The sequence below is a fragment of the Fringilla coelebs genome (assembly GCF_963513975.1).
Source record: "Fringilla coelebs genome assembly, chromosome: 13".
NCBI lineage: Eukaryota > Metazoa > Chordata > Aves > Passeriformes > Fringillidae > Fringilla > Fringilla coelebs.
The window spans coordinates 18291101-18313188 of record NC_140039.1 but is presented as its reverse complement, the minus strand read 5'-3'; the positions used below and the strand labels follow the sequence as shown (position 1 = coordinate 18313188).

The 22088-nt window shown below is 42.6% G+C and overlaps 1 protein-coding gene across 4 annotated transcripts in view; it reads left to right on the top strand.

Annotated features, from left to right (window-relative positions):
- FOXP1 (forkhead box P1) overlaps nucleotides 1-22088 on the top strand; it is a 333440-nt gene that overhangs the window by 295812 nt on the left and 15540 nt on the right. For 3 of the 4 annotated variants that reach the window (XM_084214308.1, XM_084214307.1, XM_084214306.1), the window contains exons 7-12: nucleotides 483-570; nucleotides 6391-6474; nucleotides 14931-15132; nucleotides 15218-15297; nucleotides 15936-16037; nucleotides 20702-20823. In XM_084214308.1, coding sequence (XP_084070434.1) covers nucleotides 483-570; nucleotides 6391-6474; nucleotides 14931-15132; nucleotides 15218-15297; nucleotides 15936-16037; nucleotides 20702-20823 — 678 coding nt within the window. The remainder of the gene's footprint in view (nucleotides 1-482; nucleotides 571-6390; nucleotides 6475-14930; nucleotides 15133-15217; nucleotides 15298-15935; nucleotides 16038-20701; nucleotides 20824-22088) is intronic. The other variant, XM_084214305.1, reaches the window with a different exon arrangement.

Genomic DNA, 22088 nt, shown 5'->3' with positions numbered 1-22088 from the left:
ACCAAATTTTATATGGTTTTTTGTTCTTTTCACAATCATGTCTTTTATTTATTTTATCATAAAAACATGAGGGTTCTGTGGGATTTAATTATTCATGTATTGCATGTGTTCATTTAGGTATATCCAGCATCTTATAGTAAAGTAATGCAAAATTATATATGAAATTATTTTACTATCATTTCTTGACCTTGTTTTCATGTGCCTAACAGAGGAAAAAACAACTGTTCTGCAAAATTTCTTTTATGTATAAGTGAGCCTTTTGCTGAAAAATTGTGAATATAATATAATAACAGGTACAATGAGCAATGGGAAGAAACACAAGCCAAAGCAGGACAGAGGAAAAAAATTGAAAAATTATCTTAAAAATCTCAATATTGATGAAAACGTGCTGGATACCATTCAGATTGCTTATTCATCCTGGTAACTACTTTTTCCTTTTTGTTTATCCATTTCACTTAATGATTTTCTGTGTATTGTTACAGACATCTCAACAGTGAGCATGCGCTGGATGATAGAAGTACAGCCCAATGTAGAGTACAAATGCAGGTTGTACAGCAGTTAGAGCTACAGGTAAAATAAAATTTATTTTAATATTACCTCAGTATTAATCAAATCCAATTCTTGACAGCAATAAAAAATGAGTTCTGCTTTTCCCCCTGTGATTGAAAACCAGCTTTCAAAACCTTCTTGTAGTAGTTTTAAAAAACCATCAAAAGGAACTGCAGCTTCATTTCCTCTTTCCTAAACCTTAACTTGCAAAGAAATAGGAAACTTACCCAGACTGACTGATTGGACAGCCATCAGTTTGTATCTAATGCTTTTATACCCACCTGGGGGGCTGGAGGGGGCAAGGGGAGTGTGGTCCCCTTCATTTGGAGTTGTTGCTACACGGGGGAAATGGTTGATGTTTATTTCCAAACGCTGCATGACCTGGCTTGTTTGGTGGTCTTTCATGTACTAATACTCTCCATGTTGTTCTATTATTATTACTATTATTAATTATTATTATTATTATTATTACTATTACTTTTTTTTCCGATTGTAGAAAATAATTTTCTTTTTGCAAACTGCCGAAAGGGGGTAAATTGGAATATATTGATTGTGATGCAAAGCTGTGAGCTGTTTGTGTAATTGCCTTTCCAAATGCTTCTGAGTCTTTTCTGTGTTCCCTGCACCTTGCTGCTCTGGCTGGGCGGCTGTGACAGTGTGTCTGTGTGTAGGCAAGAGGTTAGCAAAGAAGGGGAAATTAAAACAATGTTGTACATTATATAGTTACTAGCTATTGAAAAACCTATTTTGTATGCAAGACAGCAGGGTAGAGATATATGGAAAGCCTTGGGCTAAGTACAGAAGATAATTACATTTGGAATTTTACTGAGTTAAGTCATTTATAGCTTCAAATAGTTGGAGAGAAAAATCAGCAAAACCACACTTAAACTTCTTGTTGTTACTTTTCAAGATAAGCATTTTTAAAAAAAATGCTTTTTATCTTCTTATCTTACAAATTACCCTTTTTCTTTCATAGATATTTCCTAAATTTTACTTTCAGGAACACGCTGGTCATGACACTCTTCCACTATTAACTGAAGCAATATAAACTATTTTAATACAAGTTTTATAAAAATCAAACTAGCAGTCATAAAATATCAGAGTCTTGCAGAAAATGTTATGAGAAATGGTCTGTTATTTTAACAAGTTTCTTGGGAATTAGGAAAAGAAAAATAAAAATCTACAGTCTTCCTGGTAAACTGAGAGATGCGATAATCTTTCACCAAGGTGCAGTAATATTGAGGCTGAAGGTAAATCTAGATTCTTCAGTTACAGTCAGCTTGAAAAGCATTAATCCTTCTCTCCCACAGTCACTGGGAATGGAACTACAGGAGGATGCCCTGTGTTGGACAGGGACAGGACAGAGAGACTTGGTTCCCACCTCTCCCTAAGCCCATGCCAATATTTTTGAAAGGTTTACCAGCAGTGCATTCTGCTAATTGCTCTAAATGAGTTACAGTTACAGCTTCACACCCATTTAGTGCTGCCAGTGCTCAGAGTCATTGCAAGGGAAGGCAGCATAAGGTCCACAAGACAAGACCATAATTTCAAAGTGGTGTGAGGCCAGAAAGTTCTGGATTTAATAGTCATATAAGCAGGGTAGGGAAGTTGAACTGGAGGCCTAATTTAGGCAGGAGTGTAGATAACAGAGCGAGGCCATCCCTGCATTGGCCAGCAAGGACAGGTGCAGGAGGAGGAGGAGGGTGGTCCAGCTTCTGAAATTTACCTGCAGGTTCCCTCTTCTCCCTCTCCTTTCATCCCGTATCAGTCCTCTGATAGTTAGCCCCTAATTATGTGGAAAGATTTGCCTTCCAGTCCTTATTTTGCCTGGCAGTGGCCTGTTTTTGCACTGAGCCATAACAAAACAAGAGTGTGGTGCCCAGCAGTGGGGTGTTCAGTGATGTGGTCTGAGGACCACCGAGCTGACCCTCAGGCTGTGGAGCAGTTACCAACAGAGTGATGGCAGGCCCTCTGCCAAATGAGTTTTGTTAGATAGAAAAGGGACTCACAGCCTTTACCCCTGATCTGCAGCACTGGTGAGCAGCTTTGTCTTACAGTGCAGGTGGGAATCACCAGCTTCAGGATCCAGCACCAGGGCAAGATCTACATTTCCCACCATTTAATGCATGTACAGCTCCATCAAAACAAATTCATTTCACCTGAGGGATATATTTCAGGTTTTGAGTGTGATGGACCTAAATGCTATCCTTTTGTTGTTGTTGATTATGCTGTTATTTTACTCATTATAGTTTTATCAGTGTTAGAGATTAGTGTAATATCATCAAAATAATTTTTAATCAACATTTTGAAAAGAAACAGGTAAAATCTGTTTTGCGTTTGATTGCAAATGCCTCTTAGCAGAAATCCTGAAGTTTGGTCTTAGCATTTCCATCACAAGCATACTTCAAAAATCACAGGCAAGGTAGAAATCTTCTCACATTTTGCTTTGTTTAAATCATCTCGACAAGATCATTTTTTGCCATTATAAATAGTGAAAATTGTGCTGCTGAGTAAAACACAAACACAGGAACATACCCCTGTCCTTAGCTAGTTGTTAGCTGAAATAGGATATCCATTTTGCTACCTTTGAATGAGAAAATATTTCAGGATAGCAACAGGGCTGTGATGAGTCTAGAGAAGTGTCTCCTAATGGAAGAAAACGAAGTCAGCTGGCCATTTCCAGTGCAGTGAAAACTCCTCTTGGGTCTGTTTTCCTGCAGCATCCATTGACACTCTTGAAAAGTGGATTCTAAACCTTTCTAGTGCACAGGCCAACCAGCCACAGAATGGGAGGGTTGTGTTTTGGCTGCGTCTTGCATTGCCTGTGACTAGCTTCCTTCTCCTTTGTCCTTGGTCTGTCTAAAATCCTGCTGCTGAAGTGCTCTCCCATTCCTGTTGAATGCCCTCACTGGGTTTTGATTTTCCCATTCCTGATTCTTGTCTTTATTTTTTTTTGGTCTGGTTTTCCTCCCATACAATTTCTTCATCACCTTTGTTTCTAATGCCTTTCCTCTTGCTCCTTGGTCACTGCCTTGTCTGGAGCCCCTTTCTGGCCTCTGCTTTCTGTGCTTCCCTCTCCTGCCTTTCCTACTGGTATAGTTTTAGGATTTAACCTCTCCAGGGCAAGCTGTGTTTCTTGGTGTCCACATTTGCAAGACTTATACCTTCCTCTGGATATATTTTTGGTGGAACCATAGTTAGGCACTCACATTGCACACCCAGAGGTGAAGGAAATCTCACAAAATCAGGCTTCTCACAGACGCCCAGATGGCTGTCTGAAAACTCTCACCATGCAGAGCTTTCCAAATGGGTATAGGAAGAAAGAAGGAAGCTTCAGATGGGACTGTGTTGTGTTCCTCAGGCCCACGTACAGAGCAGATTCTTACCTCCATGTCAGAACTGTCCTTGCCCAACAACATTATCAGTAGATCAAGAGCATTTTCCTGCCTGTTGACTATTAATTCCCATTTCTGAACCATCTACACTCCAGTGATTGCCACCAGTGAGAATTTTCTTCTACCAGTGGCTGAGCAGTCCCCCATGGCTTCTTTTGTTTGACCCCACTGACCAGAGGGGCTACTAGTGACACTCTAGTTTTATATCACTACTGCTTCCTGACCTAAGGGAAAAACAGTTTAAAGAAATTCTTCAGATTTTTTTACTTCTCTCCAGTGCTTTGAAACCGAGAGACCTCTATTTTTCATAATTTAAACTCCTGCCTAACTGGGTGAGTGTTTGAATTCCTAGACTATGACAAAATGCTAGCGTGTGTCTGCCTGAAATGTCGAGAGGATCTTTAATAACCTCCATCCACCAGATTCGGCGTTAAAAGCATTGCTGAGACGATGAGTGGAAACACTACAAACAAGGACCCTGGTGGTGGAAGGGAGGTGCCCCTCTCCCCTCTCCCTCTCCCTCGCCGCGGGGGCCGGAGGAAGCACGGCAGGGTGTGCCCTGTGCTGCCCGGGTGCCATCCCCTCCTGCCGCCGCGCCGGGGCTGGCAGGAAGCTCTCAGGTGCCTGCCTTTTATTTATTTTGGCTACGAGATGTTGTTCTTCTGCAGTAGCCTGCAGACCAAAATTTAATGCACAGATGACCCCGCCAAGCAGCCCGTGTGCCCGGAGACTGCTAGGAATGAGGGATTGCACAACAGAGCTGCGCCGAGAGCACAGCTATTTCTTGGCTTAATTTGTTTTGTATGAAGCGCAGCAGCTGAGGGTGAGCCCTCTCCTTTCTCTGGAGAGGTTCTCAGAGGACTCTCAGAGGGAGAAGTTCCTGCTGCAGCACTGAGATAAGAGCCTGTCGCCCTCAGCTCTCCTGTGAAGTGTCCAGCTCAGATCAGGATGAGATTGCAGGAGATCTGCCAGAGGTGTCAGGTTTTCTCTCTTGCCATTGGGGTTTTTGACCAAAAGAAGAGGAGCCATTTGAAAGGTGCAGTGACACCATTTTTCCCTTTATTTCATTCCTGTCTTGGAAACTTCAGTGCCAAGTTTTATCCCATCATGGCACAATCTCAAACCCCTTGCCTTGCAAAGAGCAGGACAACCTTGGCCATAAGGTTATGAGTGGAGATTTATGATCAACTCTCCTTTTATATACACTTAGCCCCACTTAACTGCAACAAACAGATCATGGTGATAAGGTGGGCAGGTTGTTTTAAGTTTTGCTGGAATGTCAGCACAGTTCTCCTCTTGGCACCAGGAATCTGGCTTGTCTAAAGCAAAAACTAAGCTCTGCAAAAACTGGCATTTGTAAGAACCTGATTCAGGTCCTCTTGGAAGCAGCAACCTTTATGTTCAGCATGCAGGTTCACACCACCCCTTTTCATTAGTATTCTTAATATCTTTCCACTGTAATTTTTTTTTGAAGAACAGCTGGAAAAAAGTCCCATTCACACATTGAAAAAAAAATTCTTTGCTTCCAAAAATAATGAAATTTAGTGTCTGTCCAGTTACATTGAAATGCTTTGGGAAGCTGACCAGCCTATGAATGCATAACAGTGATCCAGGGAGTCCAGCTGTGTAGATCTCAACCATAAAATACAAGTGACATTGAGTGCAGCTCTTGGGCCTGAAGTGGCTGATGTGGAAGGATGACAACCTGAGTCCTGTTGCATTGGGTGCCCAGGGATGAGTGGTTTGGGGTGATTACTGCTGCTTTCAGCCTTTCCCACCCTGCTGCCCTCAGGCTTATGCCAGAGGGATGCTGGCAGCTCCCACAGCAGGTCCTGCCCCATGCTCAGGGTGGCCTTGCTCTGGTGCCCAGCCTGGCTACCCAGGGTGACCCACCGAGGGCTCTGCCCCCTTCTCAAGTCAAATCAAGGTGCTTTTGGACCCAAGGCTGCCTGCAGAGCCCTGTGGAGGTGCCTCATGTGGTTAACCACCCCAGCTGTGCTCGTTGCATGTGCCACAATGCCTGTGGTTGACAGAAAGCCACAGCCCATCTGTGCCACTTGTTCTGTGCTCTGAGAGAAGGAAGACGCATCCTAGACCCGCTGCCTTGCTTTCCTTCTGCTGAGCCTCCCGAGCTGGAGTGGGGCTGGTTAATAAACATGATTCACTGTTGTCTTTTAGCTGTCAAGGCTGGAGTGAAGCTCTTGGTGCCAGCAGGTCTAGCTCTTCTCACTCGAGGGCTAATGCATTTTGCTTTGGGAAGTGGTGACACCCAGCACCACACATTCGCTTTACCTCACGAATAGCCCATATACAATTTCCAAACTACTCAGCAATAAAACTCTTCTGTCTCATGCCTCGGTGCCAGCTGTTTAATTAGGAATAAGCAGAGGCTGGGTTTTATTTGTACGACTAACAGAGGATATTTTTTTTTTCTCTCCCCTTCCAGCTTGCAAAAGATAAAGAGCGCCTGCAAGCCATGATGACACACCTGCATGTGAAGTCAACTGAACCAAAAGCCACCCCTCAGCCCGTAAGTACTGTACTGTGCTGAAAGCAAAAATCCAAACCTCACAACAAACCTCTGTTTCCTGTTCCCCACTGGAGCCCACGCTGTGGAGCCTGGCCCATTTCAGAGCCGGGTGTGGGGAGGAGATGGGAACTGCAGCCGGATTTTGTCATGCCCCTCTCTTCAGGGAGTTTCAAAGTCCAGTTTGGTTCCAGAGTTGATGCATTGGGCCTTTTTCTGGCCTCATGTAAGTCGCTTTGCATCAGTCTGACTTGGATGAAATCTTAGGAAGTGTTAGGAAGGAGTTGTAATTAAATTATATGTAGTATATTTATTTTGCTTTCTCCCGGTCTGACAGACATTTACTGTAGAAGTGACTCTTAACTGCACCTTCTGATGATAATCACGGTTACCGGGTATCAGGTTTTATACTGCTGAAACTGAGAAGGGAAACCTCCTCTACCCCAGCTTGCTCTTTGAAGAAGGGGGAGTAGGGGAAGCAAGTGGCTTTGCTGCCCAAGAAAACTCCTGGTTACTGTCAAACCCAGGAAAATCCCCCATCTCCTTCCCTGATTGAAATGACTCTTCTTCAGCTGTTGTTTTCTATCAGCCTCTTAATGCTGAAAATGTTCCTGGGAGCTTCCAATGATTATTCAAAATGGAGAGAGTGCTTTGCTTCTTGATTTTAAGATTTGTAAGATTTAAAGGTACACTGGCTTTATTTGATTTTGCTTTGAGTCATTGTGTGAAAATTAATTGAGCGTTGACAATCTATAGTTAGTACCAGCAATTTTAATCAATATGCAATGATGCAGCATAATGACAAAGTATTGGTTTATCTGTTTTGACTGATTTTTTTTCTATAAATAAAGCAAACACACACCCATATATGTGTGATTTATGGTGATAGAAATAAAAAGGAGTCAGACTATTAACCCAGCAAATATGGTAGCCTGCCAAGATGCAGTTGGTAGACAAAATTAATGTCTGAAACAGAACACATTACAGAGATAGAGAACATAAAATCATTAAACACTTCGCGCACACATTTTTACTAGAAAAGGATTTCTCAGTTTCCATGTAGTTGGAAATAAATGGCTGCAGAAGTGCATAGGGAGGCTACTAGATAGAAAATTGCAGGCTATTCAGTAACACTGGAGCAGATGTCAAGTCAATGGGAAACTTCCTTGTCTTTCTGGAGAGAGTTGAGTGGTAGGTACAAACCCTTCCATTTAAGCTATTGAGATGTCTAAAATTGCTTGGTCTGGTGGACACCAGCCCTCTAGAGTAGAAACTACTGGCAGTGTCTATAAAAATAGCATTCTTCTAGTTGCTCACATCCATCCCAGCCCGAATGCAAATGCTTCAACGCATTGTTGGCAAAGTGTGTAGACCCAACAGAATGGGGAGGAGGTTTGGTTTCTATAGCTCTTACTGGATTAAAAATTAAAACAGCGGAATAATCTGGGAGTCTCAAAGCACTCTGCCTTGAGGCCTTTCATAACAGCAGTGCCCCTCAGGAGGAAGGATTACAAACTGAAGGGAGGAAATCATCAGAAGGCGAGCGGTGTTTGGCAGGGCTGCTGGTGATCAATGCCGGGCCGCCGAGGGCAGGGAGCTCTGGAGGGTCTTGTAGGCTACGGAGATACCAGGCGGTGTCGCCGTGAAGATTAGTGTTAACAGCTAATAAACAGGGAAAAGCAGAGGAGAAAAACCCGTGAACGCAGGGGGAAAAGGGCTGTCTTGATTAGTATTAAAAATGTTTTACATTCTGGAAAATTATAGCTTTGTTGGGGACCTCCTACTAAATTTATTTTTAACTGCTCTATTGAAAATTCTGTACCACTAGTCAACATTATCTCTCAGTTGCTCAGCACAGTGTTTCTTTATTAAAAGAAATAGGCATGAATATTTTTGACTGAAAAATTAATAGCTTTTGAATTCATACACAGCAGGTTTTCTTTTGCAAAGAAGTCCAATATCGCTGCACAGCACTTCTATAACCATTTATTTAGAGTCCAAGTCAAACCTTTGACAGCTAGAGCAGTGTTACAAGCCAACATAAAGAACTCCAAGATGTAAACCAACAATAGGCAGTCTGTGTGAGGTTTGCCATTGTCAAATACATAGATTGTTTGGATTAGTTTATGTAAATGTACTGTTGTATTACCCTTTGGAAAAAAAAAGATCACATTTGTGTATGAAAAGTGGTTTCGTTCACAGGCAGCATTATAAATTCCTTATCCTTTAACTTACATGTTAGAAGTAAAAATTGGTGCCTGACAGGCCTATATTGTGTGGCACTCTGTTGTTGGATTGAAACTGCCTTCTTTTCATTTATTGAAATATAGAAAAATTTATTATAGATACCATCTGATAAATCAGAAATTATTAAAATATGTATAGGTGAAGCATTTGAAAATTAATTATAAAATGTAGAAGTATAGTGTTTTGCATAAATTGTGCTTTCCTAGTGAAAAAAATACACAGGCATTGCATAGACTCTGCTAGACCCTCGTCCTTTCAACTCAGTGGGATAGGACTTTGGTAAAAAGATCTGATGACCATTATTGCATTGCAAAGTAGTCTTTACATCCAGTAATTAATTTTTTTTTCTGCCAACGTAACTAATGCAAGGTGTGTGTTAGAACTAATACACTATGGTACTTTGGTGATTTTAAAGGAAAAAGCGTCTGCAAATCCGAACATAGCAGTGAGTTGGGATTTAAAATTACAGCCTTTTCATGACTGAGGAAATGTTTGTATTCTGCTTAAAGGATCTTAATGCTTGTTTTAAGCTATTTTGTTACTAGCAGGTAAGAGGGTGTATGAGCGTGTGCCATGTGTAATCCACGCTGACCACTTGTGCCATCTTTGCCTTCTGGGCTTCAGACAGTAGTTGAGTCTGTGCTGTTGGATCAGTTTGGACCAGTTGGACCACAGCCAAGTTCTTGAGGGCTGTGCATCAATTCAGAACTCACCCAGCTCTGGGGAGGGGTTGCTTGTCTGTTTTAGCCATGTCCTTCCATCCCATCCCCACCTTTGGATGTCTTTAGCTCTTTGCAGTAATTTTGAGCTTGGCAGGGGTGGTGGAGTGGCCCCTGCGTTTCAGCCCACCAAGAAATCTGCTCAGTAAAGCTCTCTAGTCCTACTAAAGTCGATGAGATTTAAGCACATTCCTGTGTGGCGTGGTGGTGGTGGCCCAAATCATTGGCAGACTACGTGGGCAGGGAGGTGCTGTCGGTGTCTGGTGCTGCTCCCCAGGGGCTGCTGGGCAGGCAGGAAGGGGTCTGGGGTGCGGGGGAGCATCCCAGGAACTGGGGCAGTGCTCAGGATCACCTTTAAAAACACCCAGCTTTATAATGAAAATGCTCAATAGCAGCAGTTGAAAAGAAAATGGAGCTCAGAGCTCAGCACTGGGAGCAGGCAGTGCTGTTCCCATCCGGGCTACACGTGTTGTTTTGGTGGGACTGAGGGGCCTGAGTAAAGTCAGAACAAAGCCATGAGACAGAATGAGCTGTGACGTGTTTTGGTAAGGTGAACTTTTTTTCAAGGTAAAAAAACAAAACCACAACACAAAAGCCGGAACAGCGATTTCTCAAGAACTGTCATCCTGGTTTTGCTATTAAGGTACCCCCCCAACATGCTGTTTTCATCGGTGTTAGCCATCAGCATAATAGGTTCAAATGGAAATGTGCTTTCTTCGGGAGGATTAACTTGTGTTGAAGTTCATAGGAAGGGAAGGAGAAGGAAAAAGCATCAACCAACAAGTAATTCTTCATACTAGGTGCTATAACTATCTTTTAAAAATAGACAGAAAACTTTTAAAGGCCCTTCTGGCGCTTTAAATAAGATGCACTGTTAGATATCCCTTCTTTAATGTATTTTTTTTACTATAACCATAGCAGTTATGATTGTTTTGAAATACTGTTTTTAGCAACTGTAATAACAAAGCATTAAAAAAAAAAAGTCTTTTAACTGTTGAGGTAATGACTGAGCATTTTAGCTGCTGTAGCCATACTTTATAGTTTGAAAAAATAACGAGATGCAGCAATAAAGAGAGATTCTCAAGCACAACAAAAGCTGTTTTTATATACTGGTTTTCATTAAGTCTCACTCCTCAGCTTCAGTTTCCTTAGTATTCCTGCCAATAACAACACCTGCTAAGTGATTGCTGCCTGCCAGGCTCTGCATCCAATACACTGATGTGTCCAGGCTGAAACAGGGAGAGGAAGATATAGCAATGAACAAAGTTTTAGGCCCAGTATTCACTTTCTCTCTCTAACCCCCAATGTCAAGAAAGGGAGTTTCTTCTCCAAAGTATTTCAGTCCCAGGAGCTCAGTGCAGAAAAGTCCCCGGCCTCAACTGGGCCCAGTGCAGCAGCACCCATTGCAGGGGAGTCACTGGGTATGGCCTCACTGTGACCCTTAGAAACTTTTTTTCCCCTTTTTAAAAGAGTTTCAGTGCTATTTCATGTGCAGCCACTATTGTCATGTAAAATATTTACACAAAAAGAAATCAGACTTAGTCCTAGTAGGAGAGCCACTAACTGGAAATCTAGTTTTTTTAACTGGGTGATAGCATGGGTTACCTCTACCTTGTTTATATCCAAAGAAAAAAAGAAAATTAGTCTGTTTTCACCTTTAATAGGGAGACATGACTATTTCTTGAAAAGGAAGGTTAATAATAAAGTCATAAGCAGGATACTGAGTGCTGAAACGATGGCAGTTATGAATGACCAAGTCAAAACAGTGTGAGGAAATATTCTCAATAACCAAAATAGAGCAAATCAAAAAAAGTTCAGGGATTGAATTTGCAGAATTTTAGGACTTAACAACTGTTGTGAGATTGGATATATTTTCTGTGAGGTTTTTTGGTGGTTTTTAGGGGTTTTTTAAAATTATTATTTTTGGGTTTGGTTGTTTTTTAAAGGCTGGAGGAAATCCTCCCTCCCCCCATTCCCAGGACAAATGCTACAAAAACATTTTAACTCCTTGGTGCAGGGGTGAAGTCTGAGTGGCCACATTGCTGCAGTGCAAGAGTTCTTGCTTGTTGAAGTGCTCACTCTGTGGCTTGGGTTCCCTCCCCTCTGCCAGCAGTGATACTCATCCAAAAATTACAGTATGTGGGAAACAGCCTGTGTACAAAATACCAATGCGAACAACTTTTCTAATCATAGTAACTTGTTTTTAAATAGCAAATGCAAACAGGCAGAAACCATGTAGAGTTTCCATCAGGAAAAGAAACCCTCCCAGCCCAGTCCCTCCCTGATCTTTGCCCTGCACAGTCATCCACAGCCACTTCCACGCTTCTAATTGACGCCAATATTAAGATTTAATAGTTTACCATTCAGATTAATAATTCAAGATGGCAACAAAACCAACACCATTCATAATTTGTTATTCTGCTCTAATTCACAACCGATTTTTCAGCCTTGGCGCTATCGACTCAACAAAGGAAGCGGCAGCGAAAGGCTGTGGAGGGAGTGCAGCCCTCTCCTCCCTCACCCTGGCTCGGGTTTGGGGAACCCAGCTGGAAGAGGAGAGTGTCATCAAATAAAACACGGAAAACGGAAAAACTTCGCTAGCGATGGACAAGGTCGTGTTTCATTAACTTGTTGGTTCAGGCTCACAAATGGTCGTCGGAGGTGAAACACGGCAGACTCGCTGCGTTCCAGCTTTTTGTTCTCTCTTTCCTCACAGACTGCAGTCATGTTTAATTTGGAAACTGGGCTCCTTTGGCAAATTAGCAATTAGAACAATTTTGTGGGAATATGTATATGTGTCATTAGGTTTCCTGCAAATTAATAGCGAGAGCAGAGGTCAGGCAGAAATTTTCCACTTGACTGCAGCTCCTCTGTTGAGATTTGGCACTTTGTTTTGGAACGGCCACAGCTGCTCAAAGCCACAGTCTTCCTTTAGGAACTGTCTTTTAATTAGTTTACCTCATAGCCATTATTACAAATATTACTGCCTCCCCTCCTTGAAATAAAATTACTGTTTCTACAAAATATTCCGGTGACATCTTGCACCACTGCACATTGATGGTGGGGTCACTTGGATGCAGCGTTTAATCATTAGATCACCTCCATAAGCATCTCCTAATTAGAGTCCTTACAATACAATTTTATCTGGTAATTAGCTGAGATTGGCTGCTTCCTCTGTAGCTTATTAGTGGCAGCCCAGCAGTGGGTGTGAATCACAGTGTCATTTGTCAAGCCTGTTAAAGCCCCCCCCTTTGCTCGTCCTCTTCTGTGTTTATTCCTCATCGCTACCTATGCTGTAAAGCCGAAAGAAATTTAACTCGATTCAGATTCTTTAAGCAGGGAATGCTGACCTTTGTGGATCCTTTCTCAAGCTTCCCTAGTAGAAGCAGATTAAATGTTAAGTTTTTACATGCTGAAAAAGGAAGGGGGCTCTTTTGAAATGGAGTAGTTGGGAGCCGTAATGATGAGGCAGGAGCAGTGATCTTTCCAACGGGAGGGCCCGGCTGCCGAGCCTGCACTGAGAAGGGCACTTAAAATTGATGCAGATTTCCTCGCAGTTATTGGACTGTTAAAATGTCCATTTAGAAACTGAGATAAAATACAGTAGATTTAATTTCATGGTGAGACCTGTCAGTTGCACTATTATTATCATCACTGGTCCTTTTATCATATGTAATAGATGGATAGATGGATAACAGGGAGACATTACTATATATATGTCCCTAATCAGTGTCCTTAAATCAGGCCAGTCGATGAGCAGACTGGGTGGCACATGGTGGCAGTGCATGGCACCAGGGGGGTTTAAAACTCGAGACTGCAGGTAGTGGTTCATGCTGGAGTCGGGATCCATACCTGCATTTCATCACCTTCACCATCGTTCTCTGGGCTCACACTCCCTGGCTTTGCCACAAAGTGTTAAATATTTCCCACTGGAAGGCAAGGGAATTTGTAAGCCCCTGCAGGGAAAGGTGTGCTTGCAGGTCTGCTGCTCACCACCTTCTTCCCTTGGAGCAGCAGCACCAGGGCTGTGCCAGGAGTTTATGGCTGGGGTTTCCCTCAGCTCCTTCTCACTGTCAGGAAGGACAAGCAATCACAATTTATCTTCCCTCAGCTGAGCCCTTTCTGTAGGCAATGGGCTTTTTGTGTTGGTATCCTCTCTGTAGTACTACAGCTCTTTATTTTCCACTACCTTTATTTGGCATAAATCCTATTATTTTTTAAAAGAAACATTATTTGTGGCTATTAACTCATATGAGGGATGCTGATAGAAGTTTTCTTATCTGGCTACTTTCATACAAGGAAAATTAATACAGTGCCTTATGGATAAACATGAGATTTTGGGGGCATAGCTGCGTCGTGTGCCTTGCCTTCATCTCAGTAGGTTTAATGTCTAGCAAAAAAGGAATTTTAATCATGAACAAAAGTTGTAAAATTCTGGCCCTGTTAAATTCAGTAGGAATTTTGCTACTGACTTCAGTGGGGTCAGGATTTCACCAATATTATTTGTGAAACTGCCTAAGGGAAGGAAATGTGGAAGTAGTCAAAGGGCCTTTTTCTTGATCGTCTTCTGTGATGTTGTAGTTAAGGGATTGGATTGTTTGTTTAAAATACTTCAGCAGCAGCAACCTATTGGGATGGGGCATCATCTTTCAAAGGACGTTGTAGGGCAGAAAGAAAGGGTTGGGGAGGAATGTGGGTGCTGGTTATATAAATAGGTTGTGTATCGAAAACAGTCGGGCTGGAGCTGGGTCTGATACCCAATCCTGGAGGCAGGTGTGTTTTACAGCCTGCTGTGGCACGCTGCCACACCAGTGGGGCCAGGCTTCGTGCAGGTAACACCAATGCCTTCCATCCTAGGAGGGAAAAACAGAGCGGTGCCACTTGTGCTGGGCTGAATGCTCACAGTATTTCCTGCACTGTGATTAATTAAATTATTCCAGTGTTAACCTACTCTGGGCTTTGCTTTTAAAATGGATGAACAGAGAGGAAAAAAAAAGAAAAGCCGAAATACTGAAGAGAGAGATTGTGTTTCTCCCTAGCATGTCCCTAGGAAAGTCTTGTCTTTTATTTTAAGCCTGATGCCTTCAATGAAATATCCAGGAAGACTGATTAGAAGCCATGCATAATGATAGCATGGAAATCAGAGAGGTGTGGGGTTTAGACTGTGAAACAATGAAACTTGAAGTAAAATATTAAAATGATCATGTACTGTGCGAGATCTTCTATTAAGATTTAGATAAAAATTCATGATTTGTTCTTTAGGCAGCAGGGTTGTTGCTCTGTTTTTTAAACCTATTTGGAGATATATATATATGTAATTATTATTTCTTTCCCTTTGCTGGCTCTTAACGGAGATGTTACAGCAGCACTTTGTGCTGGAGCTGCAGTGTCTGCTCATAACTGAGGAACACTCCAGTATCGAGGGTTTCCTCTGCAGCCCTTAACCATCCAGAAATGCTGTTTGTAACGACCCCCTCGTCCTTCCCTCCGCAGCTGAATCTGGTATCGAGCGTCACGCTGTCCAAGACCGCGTCCGAGGCGTCTCCGCAGAGTTTACCTCATACTCCCACCACCCCGACTGCGCCCATCACTCCCGTCACGCAGGGACCGTCGGTCATCACTACCACGAGCATGCACAACGTCGGACCCATCCGGAGGCGGTACTCGGACAAGTACAACGTCCCCATCTCTTCAGGTAACGGGGTTCTGCTGGCACAGCCCCCGCCCGCGGCCCGGCGGCGTCGGGCTGCGATGATAACAGAACAACTGCTCTTATTTAGCAGATATTGCCCAGAACCAAGAATTTTATAAGAACGCAGAAGTTAGACCACCATTCACGTATGCATCTTTAATTAGACAGGTAAGCTGAGCCAAACACACGCGTCTGGATTAGGGAAAAAAGTATATCTCCCTATATGTGCTGGATTAAATAGATTTTCAAACCTTTGGTATGTAAGCATGCTCAAATGCTCAAACCTTTACTATAAGGGTTTTTAGAACTGCAATATATAACATAATTGCTTTTGATTAAGTATTACAATACGATGTGATTATTAGGAAATTCATTTCACACAACAGTGAAAATGAGCCTGTTTAAAGATGGCAAGTCAATTATCACAAGCTACAGTAATCTCTGATCCCTAGAATTAATCTGAGCTCTAAATAATTACTGAGCTTTAATCAGCTAGTGAAATGTTTTGCATTTCTCTTTGATTCTGCTTTATGAATGACTAATAAATTAATATTTCTGTAAGGAAACAGAAATAAAAACTCAAAACAATTAGATAATTCCATTTTGAATTTTGCCATTGAACTGTTAAATACAGCCATTAATCTTAGTTCATATTGTGAAAACCCTCCTTTCGATTTCTTGCTCCAAATCTCTTCTTTTTCATTCTTCCTTTCTTCCCTTTTTTTTGTATCTGGCAAAGTAAAACTGTGAGCGTGTTTTGTACTGGTGTGCTGGTAACTGATCTTGCAATCGCTTTGCCCCACAAGGCCATCCTGGAATCTCCTGAAAAACAGCTAACACTAAATGAAATCTACAACTGGTTCACGCGAATGTTCGCCTACTTCCGACGCAACGCGGCGACGTGGAAGGTAAGGCTGAGCCCACCTCCTGCCTTTGCTCTCTGCCATGTACAGAACAGACCTTGCTGATGACATAAATTGTCCCGACGTGGGGACATGAAAAATTTAGATCGGCAGTTGTGACACGTGCCGGGTGCCTTATCTGCAGGAACAATTTGATATTTGGCAGAAAAAATTCCTCTGCCTTTGAAAACCACTAATTGAATCCCCATTATTGGCTTTTATGTTCTGTGATTATGCCATGAGTTCCTCTGTGTGGTTGCTACGAGCAGGGAAACTCAGGCTCTTCAGCCGGAACATATTAGAAAATTAAAAAGAAAAAAAAAAGGAGGTAAAGTTCTCGTGTCAGTAAAAGATATACTATTCATCTTTTAGCTATTCAGGTTTTAATCACAACTATTTTTTTCCCTAGGATCTATAGATCAGTGGATTTCTTTCCTCAGTCGATTGACTCTTAACTACATAAACAGCTGTTATAAACTTCCTCTCTGTTTTTTTTAATCACACAGCAGAAGCTTATTGAATTTAATATGCAAGAAGCAAGCTCCTCAATGAGAAATGTCTTTAGCAGAAAAAAGACGTGGGGTTTTGCACTTTAATTTTCTTTGATAACTGTCACACATACTGTTAGATGAGAGGTTTGGGGAGTTAATTTTATTCTTTATTTTGGGGGTCCACTCTTTCACTTTAAATATAGCACTTTAATAGTCATATTGACTTCTGAATCCAGTGCAATCGCAAATGAATGATTCACATAACTGGATGTTGTGTTGCTGTAAAAACTGTACCCTGGTGCTTGGAGTCTCTCTTAATCCAGACAGCACTGTTGTTCTCAGACAACTTCAAATGACCAGGTAGTATGAATAGGTCCCATATATGCTGTTCCATCAGCTCTTTCTGCTTTTCCTGTCCCAGCCTGCATTTAAGATTAATTCCTTCAGCGGATGGAGCTAAAAATGGTCCTTGGAAGTTAGCTTGGTTTTTAGTGGCATGGTTTTTGTTTCATTCAGACCCCAGCACAATTTCGTGCGTTTTCAACCCTGGTCTAGAAGCTCTTAAGTTCAGGAAAACTTTCTGTGATTGCTGCTTTGATTCTTCCCTGCAGTTGGAAAACATGAGCAGTGTTCAACTTTGCAGCTTCCTTGCTATCCAGAAAGGAAATTAACTTTCCCTGATTTAAGATCCTTTTAGACCTGCCTGTCTTTTGCTGCTGGAGTGCTTCCAGTAGGGCTTTTCAGCAGCTGCAGGTGTGGGTGCTAAAGTAAAAATCCTATTTAGTTCCAGCAGCAAAGGGAAGTAGAGGGAGGAGTGGAAGAAGGCAGCAGGCAGTCCTGGCCGTATCTCCTGTGAGCCTAGTTTTGGGAATTAGCTTTTGGCATCCCAAAAAACCCAGTCCCAGGAGCCAGTGCAGCTACAGAAGAGCAGCAGAGAGGCTGAGCTGCAGATTCTCAGGCTTGTAGAAGGGCACTGTGTGTCCCAGGGAGGCAGGTGCCATTTGGAGACCCCTCCTTAGACACCTTGACCTTCTATAGGTGTCCAGGTCCTGCCTCATGTAATGGGAAAGAAAAACTTCACCCCCACATCCACCAGCACCAGCAAAATAGACAACAGGTCAGACTAGTGCAGGTTTTTGTGCTGGAGACTGCTCATATTTCTGCCAGCCCCCAGGAACAGCAGGGATGAAAATGCAGCTCTGGATTGGCATGACGGGAAGCCCACGGGGTGCAGAACGAGCACAAGGGTCTAATTGCAGAATCAGAATAATTTGAATATATATGTGCTGATTTGTGTTCACCTTCAGCTAATGCTTAAGGGGCATTTGGATCACTGTTCCCCAAGTTTAGGGTCAGGGTTTGGTGTGGACAAGCTTCCCTGAGCCCTATTTCAAAAAAAGTGCAAGAATAAAGACCTTTAAAAACTGAACCTCTTTCCCAAAATGCAGTATGGCAGAGCCTGAGCAGTTATTAAAATAACAAACCCTTTCATTTACTACATTCAGGCATGTTCAGGGTAATTTTTCTGCAGAAGTGGCTTGCATACAAATATTTTTAACAAGGTAAATATATAATCTTACAATAATAGCTCCTAATTTTTCTGTTAAGCTGATTGCTGGTGCAGCATTGTGAACTGGTTCTGACAGGTCAGAGGCAATGTCTGTTTGCTTATATTTTTTGGAGTAATTTGTTGGCACAGAGTCACAGCCATGAGGCACAGGCTGCAGGTGTGGCTCTGACACGTTGGGGTATTGTTCACATAAAACTGTTAGATAGCAAGTATCCAGAGGCAGGGGAAACACAACAATTTTTTTCTGGCATGAGTTCCTTAAATAAGTGATCACATGGAAAATAGAAAATTAGGGCAACACTTCTTGGATGTCTTGTAAATATTCATCTTCTCTGTCTCAACGTATCCAGCGAGAGCCCTGTCCCACAGCCTTAAGCACCAGTTGCAAATGGACTTCAAGAGAACAAGAACAGTCTGTAAAGTATTTCTCTAACATTAAATTTATTTAAAGAAAAACACAAATATTCCTGCTCAACCCTGTCTTTAGAGACTATTTACAAACTCTGAGGACTCCCTTCACTGGGCTTTGCCGTGTGCGTTTGATCAACTGCTGTATGAGCCACAAGATCAGCTTTCACTGGGGGAAATAGCGTTATTATTCTTACATTTTGCTCCAGACTTGACAGTGTTCCCATTTTCGCAGGAAACTGCCTGAGTTACCCAGATGTGGGCCGGCAGCCCTGTGTCGGGTTGCACTAGTGCGGCACCCACCAGCAGTTGCTGAGCTGGCTGATTTCAGCTCGTAAGGTGTGGGGCGTTTACATGTTTTTCCTCCACCTCAAAATCAGGGATTTTGCCAAAAATGTCAACAGTACTGAAATCTGGAAGAGGTGGGAGGGAAAAAAAAAAACAAACATTAAAAAATAAGAGCAGAAAGAAGAAAATAAGGGCAGAAAGAAGCAGGCCTGATGGACAGGTTGACTTTCTGCTAGATTTCTTCCTTGCTGAGAGGAAAAGCATATTTAAGGTTTATTGTTTCACCAGTTCAGAAGCAGATCGATGTGGAAAAGCTGAAGTGCCTCGATCAGGCACCTACAGCCAGAGGAGATGTGTTTGCACTCAAGCATCTGCTGAGCAAAAGCAGTTCAAGCCCCAGATCTTCCACTCCTACCAGAGTAGGAGTGTGGGGACTGCACAAAGCATGGCAGGGAGTTGGAGGGGAAGGAGAAGACTCTTTGTGTTCCCCTCCCAGCATACACACATCCACCTCCTGATTTACATGACAAATGCTCTGTGCTACCCTTTGTTTGCACAGTGATTTAGACATTCACTACTAGAGCTCCCTTTCCCCATCCAGACCCCATGTTCATAAAAAAAAAAGAAGAGGATGATGTCAGGAGGAAAAAAAATTGTCATCTCCTGGTTGCCTAGACCCAGGCCATGTGTTTGGCTGGCTTTGTGCCTGCTAACGAGTCAACCAGATTGACTGAATCAATGGTGCCAGTGAGGATGGAGTTTATTCGCCTGCAGATTTTCAGCAAATGGCTTCTTCTGTTTTTCCTGTTTCCCAAGCCCCTTTCAGCAGTGCTGGGAACAAGCTTCATGTACAAATTCCTATGAATTCCATGAACAATGGCTATGTAGAATCATTGAGTCTTTTAGGTTGGGAAAAAACTTTTCAGAAGCCTGGGTCCAACTGTTGTTGAAGGGTATTTGCTCAGGAAACTCCTGAAGCAGGGACGAAGCATAGCACTCCATTTCAGGAGTAACAAGGCTCTCGGCACCCTGGAGCAGGGACAGGAAAGCCAAGAGCTTGCCGTGCCTTAGTGGGGTGCCTTGTTGTATCTCAACACATTGGAGGGGTTGGCCATGCTCATCCTTCCCAGCATGGAGCTGCAGGGTGGACATTCAGGCCCTGGATGCCATGAGCACAGGTCCCTCTGGGTGATGAGCTGTGGGGATATTATCACTTTGTTTCAGAGAGCCCTCCTCATGTTTTCACTTGGCAGAGGCTCAGATCAGTCACTACAGTAGTCTGCCAGAAATAGGAGCCAACTTCCATATAAGAGCAAGCCGTGGAGGCAGGAGTTGGTGCCGGCCAGCCAGTGGGGTGCTGCCGAGTCCCCGGCCCGTGCTGTGGGTGTGGAGGGAGGGCCAGCACCTGAATCACATTAGCCCAGCTGTGGGAAACCACAGCAGCACCAGCTCCTGTGCCTCACAGCTAAATCCAGTCGACTGTACTTACATAAAATCTTTTCTGTTCTTTCTAACTGCTTTCTTTTCCAGGAGGGGAAAAATTTCTCTTTGCAGGGCGTATATATATATTTGTTTTGAAAAAGTCTAAGAAATGTTCCTCTTGTGTTCTGTATGAAATGTGCTGTATTCTCCAACATGCATGCTTAAAATTGTGGCTGTTCTCAGTCACTCTGGGGATAATTGATAAGAATAACGTGAATTTTTAATCTTGGGTTTAAGCTTTCATATTTATTTTGTCTTTGCAAAATAAGATGTAAAGAGCCGGGGAAAGCGAGCGGGTGCGGGGAGGGGAAGGGGCTTAACATTGCAAAATGAGAACTGTCAAGCTGACTGTGCTGCTGCTGTTCTTGGACAATGATGAGCATTTTCTCATGGAAGGTTTTTGAATGTTTTCTCTTTTATACTTGCTGCAGAATGCAGTGCGTCATAATCTTAGTCTTCACAAGTGTTTTGTGCGAGTAGAAAACGTTAAAGGGGCAGTATGGACAGTGGATGAACTAGAGTTCCAAAAACGAAGGCCACAAAAGATCAGTGGGTATGTCCACCATGTTTGAACTTCTTAGCCTAGCTCGGATCATGCTTACAGTTTAACGTAGAGGCTTTTGGCTGCTAGCTGGTGTTAGACCAACCACAGGTGGTTTCGCATTGTCTCAGTCAAGGGAAACCAAGACAAACATCTCATCACTACTGTTTGTATGCCCACCAGTACCCTGACCCTGCTTGCTTGGTGTTTGTTGCATCACATGCTAGTAGCTTTTAGGTGGCAATGCATATTAACCCTCACAAACCATTTGCTTATGCTTATTGCATTTTATTTTCTTTTTCCTTTTCCCTGTATTTGATGTCTGTTCTGTCCCCGATCCCGTGTCCCTTTGTTTCCACTTCATCTCCTTTGCTGCTGCTCTTGTCCCAGGGTGCCATTCGCACCAACCTCTCACTGCATAAGTGCTTTATCAGAGTAGAGGATGAGTTTGGGTCCTTTTGGACTGTTGATGATGAAGAGTTTAAACGTGGCCGTCATATTCAACGAGGCCGTCCTCGAAAATACTGCCCTGATGAAAACTTTGGCGAGCTTGTTGCACAGTAAGAGCTTTTACTTGCTTTAATTTTTTTTTTCTGCTGTTGCTTTGCTTTGCATGATTTACCCATCTCATGTAGACTTGCATTTCACAAAATAGTGTCATCACCTTTGCTGCTAAAGAAACTAAATTTTTGGTTGTTATGTGTATTTTGTGTGTCCTACTCTGATAATCCAAATTCCTGTAGTAAAAACTCTACTCTGACATGTTTGTTAAAGCATTTATTTATAGAGCAATGTAGACTAAGATAATTATCCATGCTAGCACAGGTGTACTGCTGTAGACCTGTCAGGAAGACAGATATATGCCAGGAAAGGTTTCAGATAAGTTTTAATTCTGATATTTTCCTTTGCTTTATATTGTATGCTTTGTTTTGCAACTCCTAATCAGAAAAAGTAAGGTACTTACAAGACAGAAATGCTGAATTCACTTTAAAGAGCTTGAAAATGCAGTGAGACCAGCTGTAAAGATTATCAACAGGCCACTGTGTGCCTACAACAACCATGCACCAATATTCTGGGCTTCCCAGAGGGATTTTCTTTGACCTTTACTCAAAGGTCATCTCTCCTGGACAACTGATCCTTGCTGGTCCCTGTGCAAGGAGCTCAGTTAAGACTCTGCTCACCATAATTTATTCCCATGTGAATAAAATTAAAATAGAAACATGCCCAGTGAGTGATAAAACTTGGGGGCTATTTTGCATGGGCATTTTTTTTTTGCC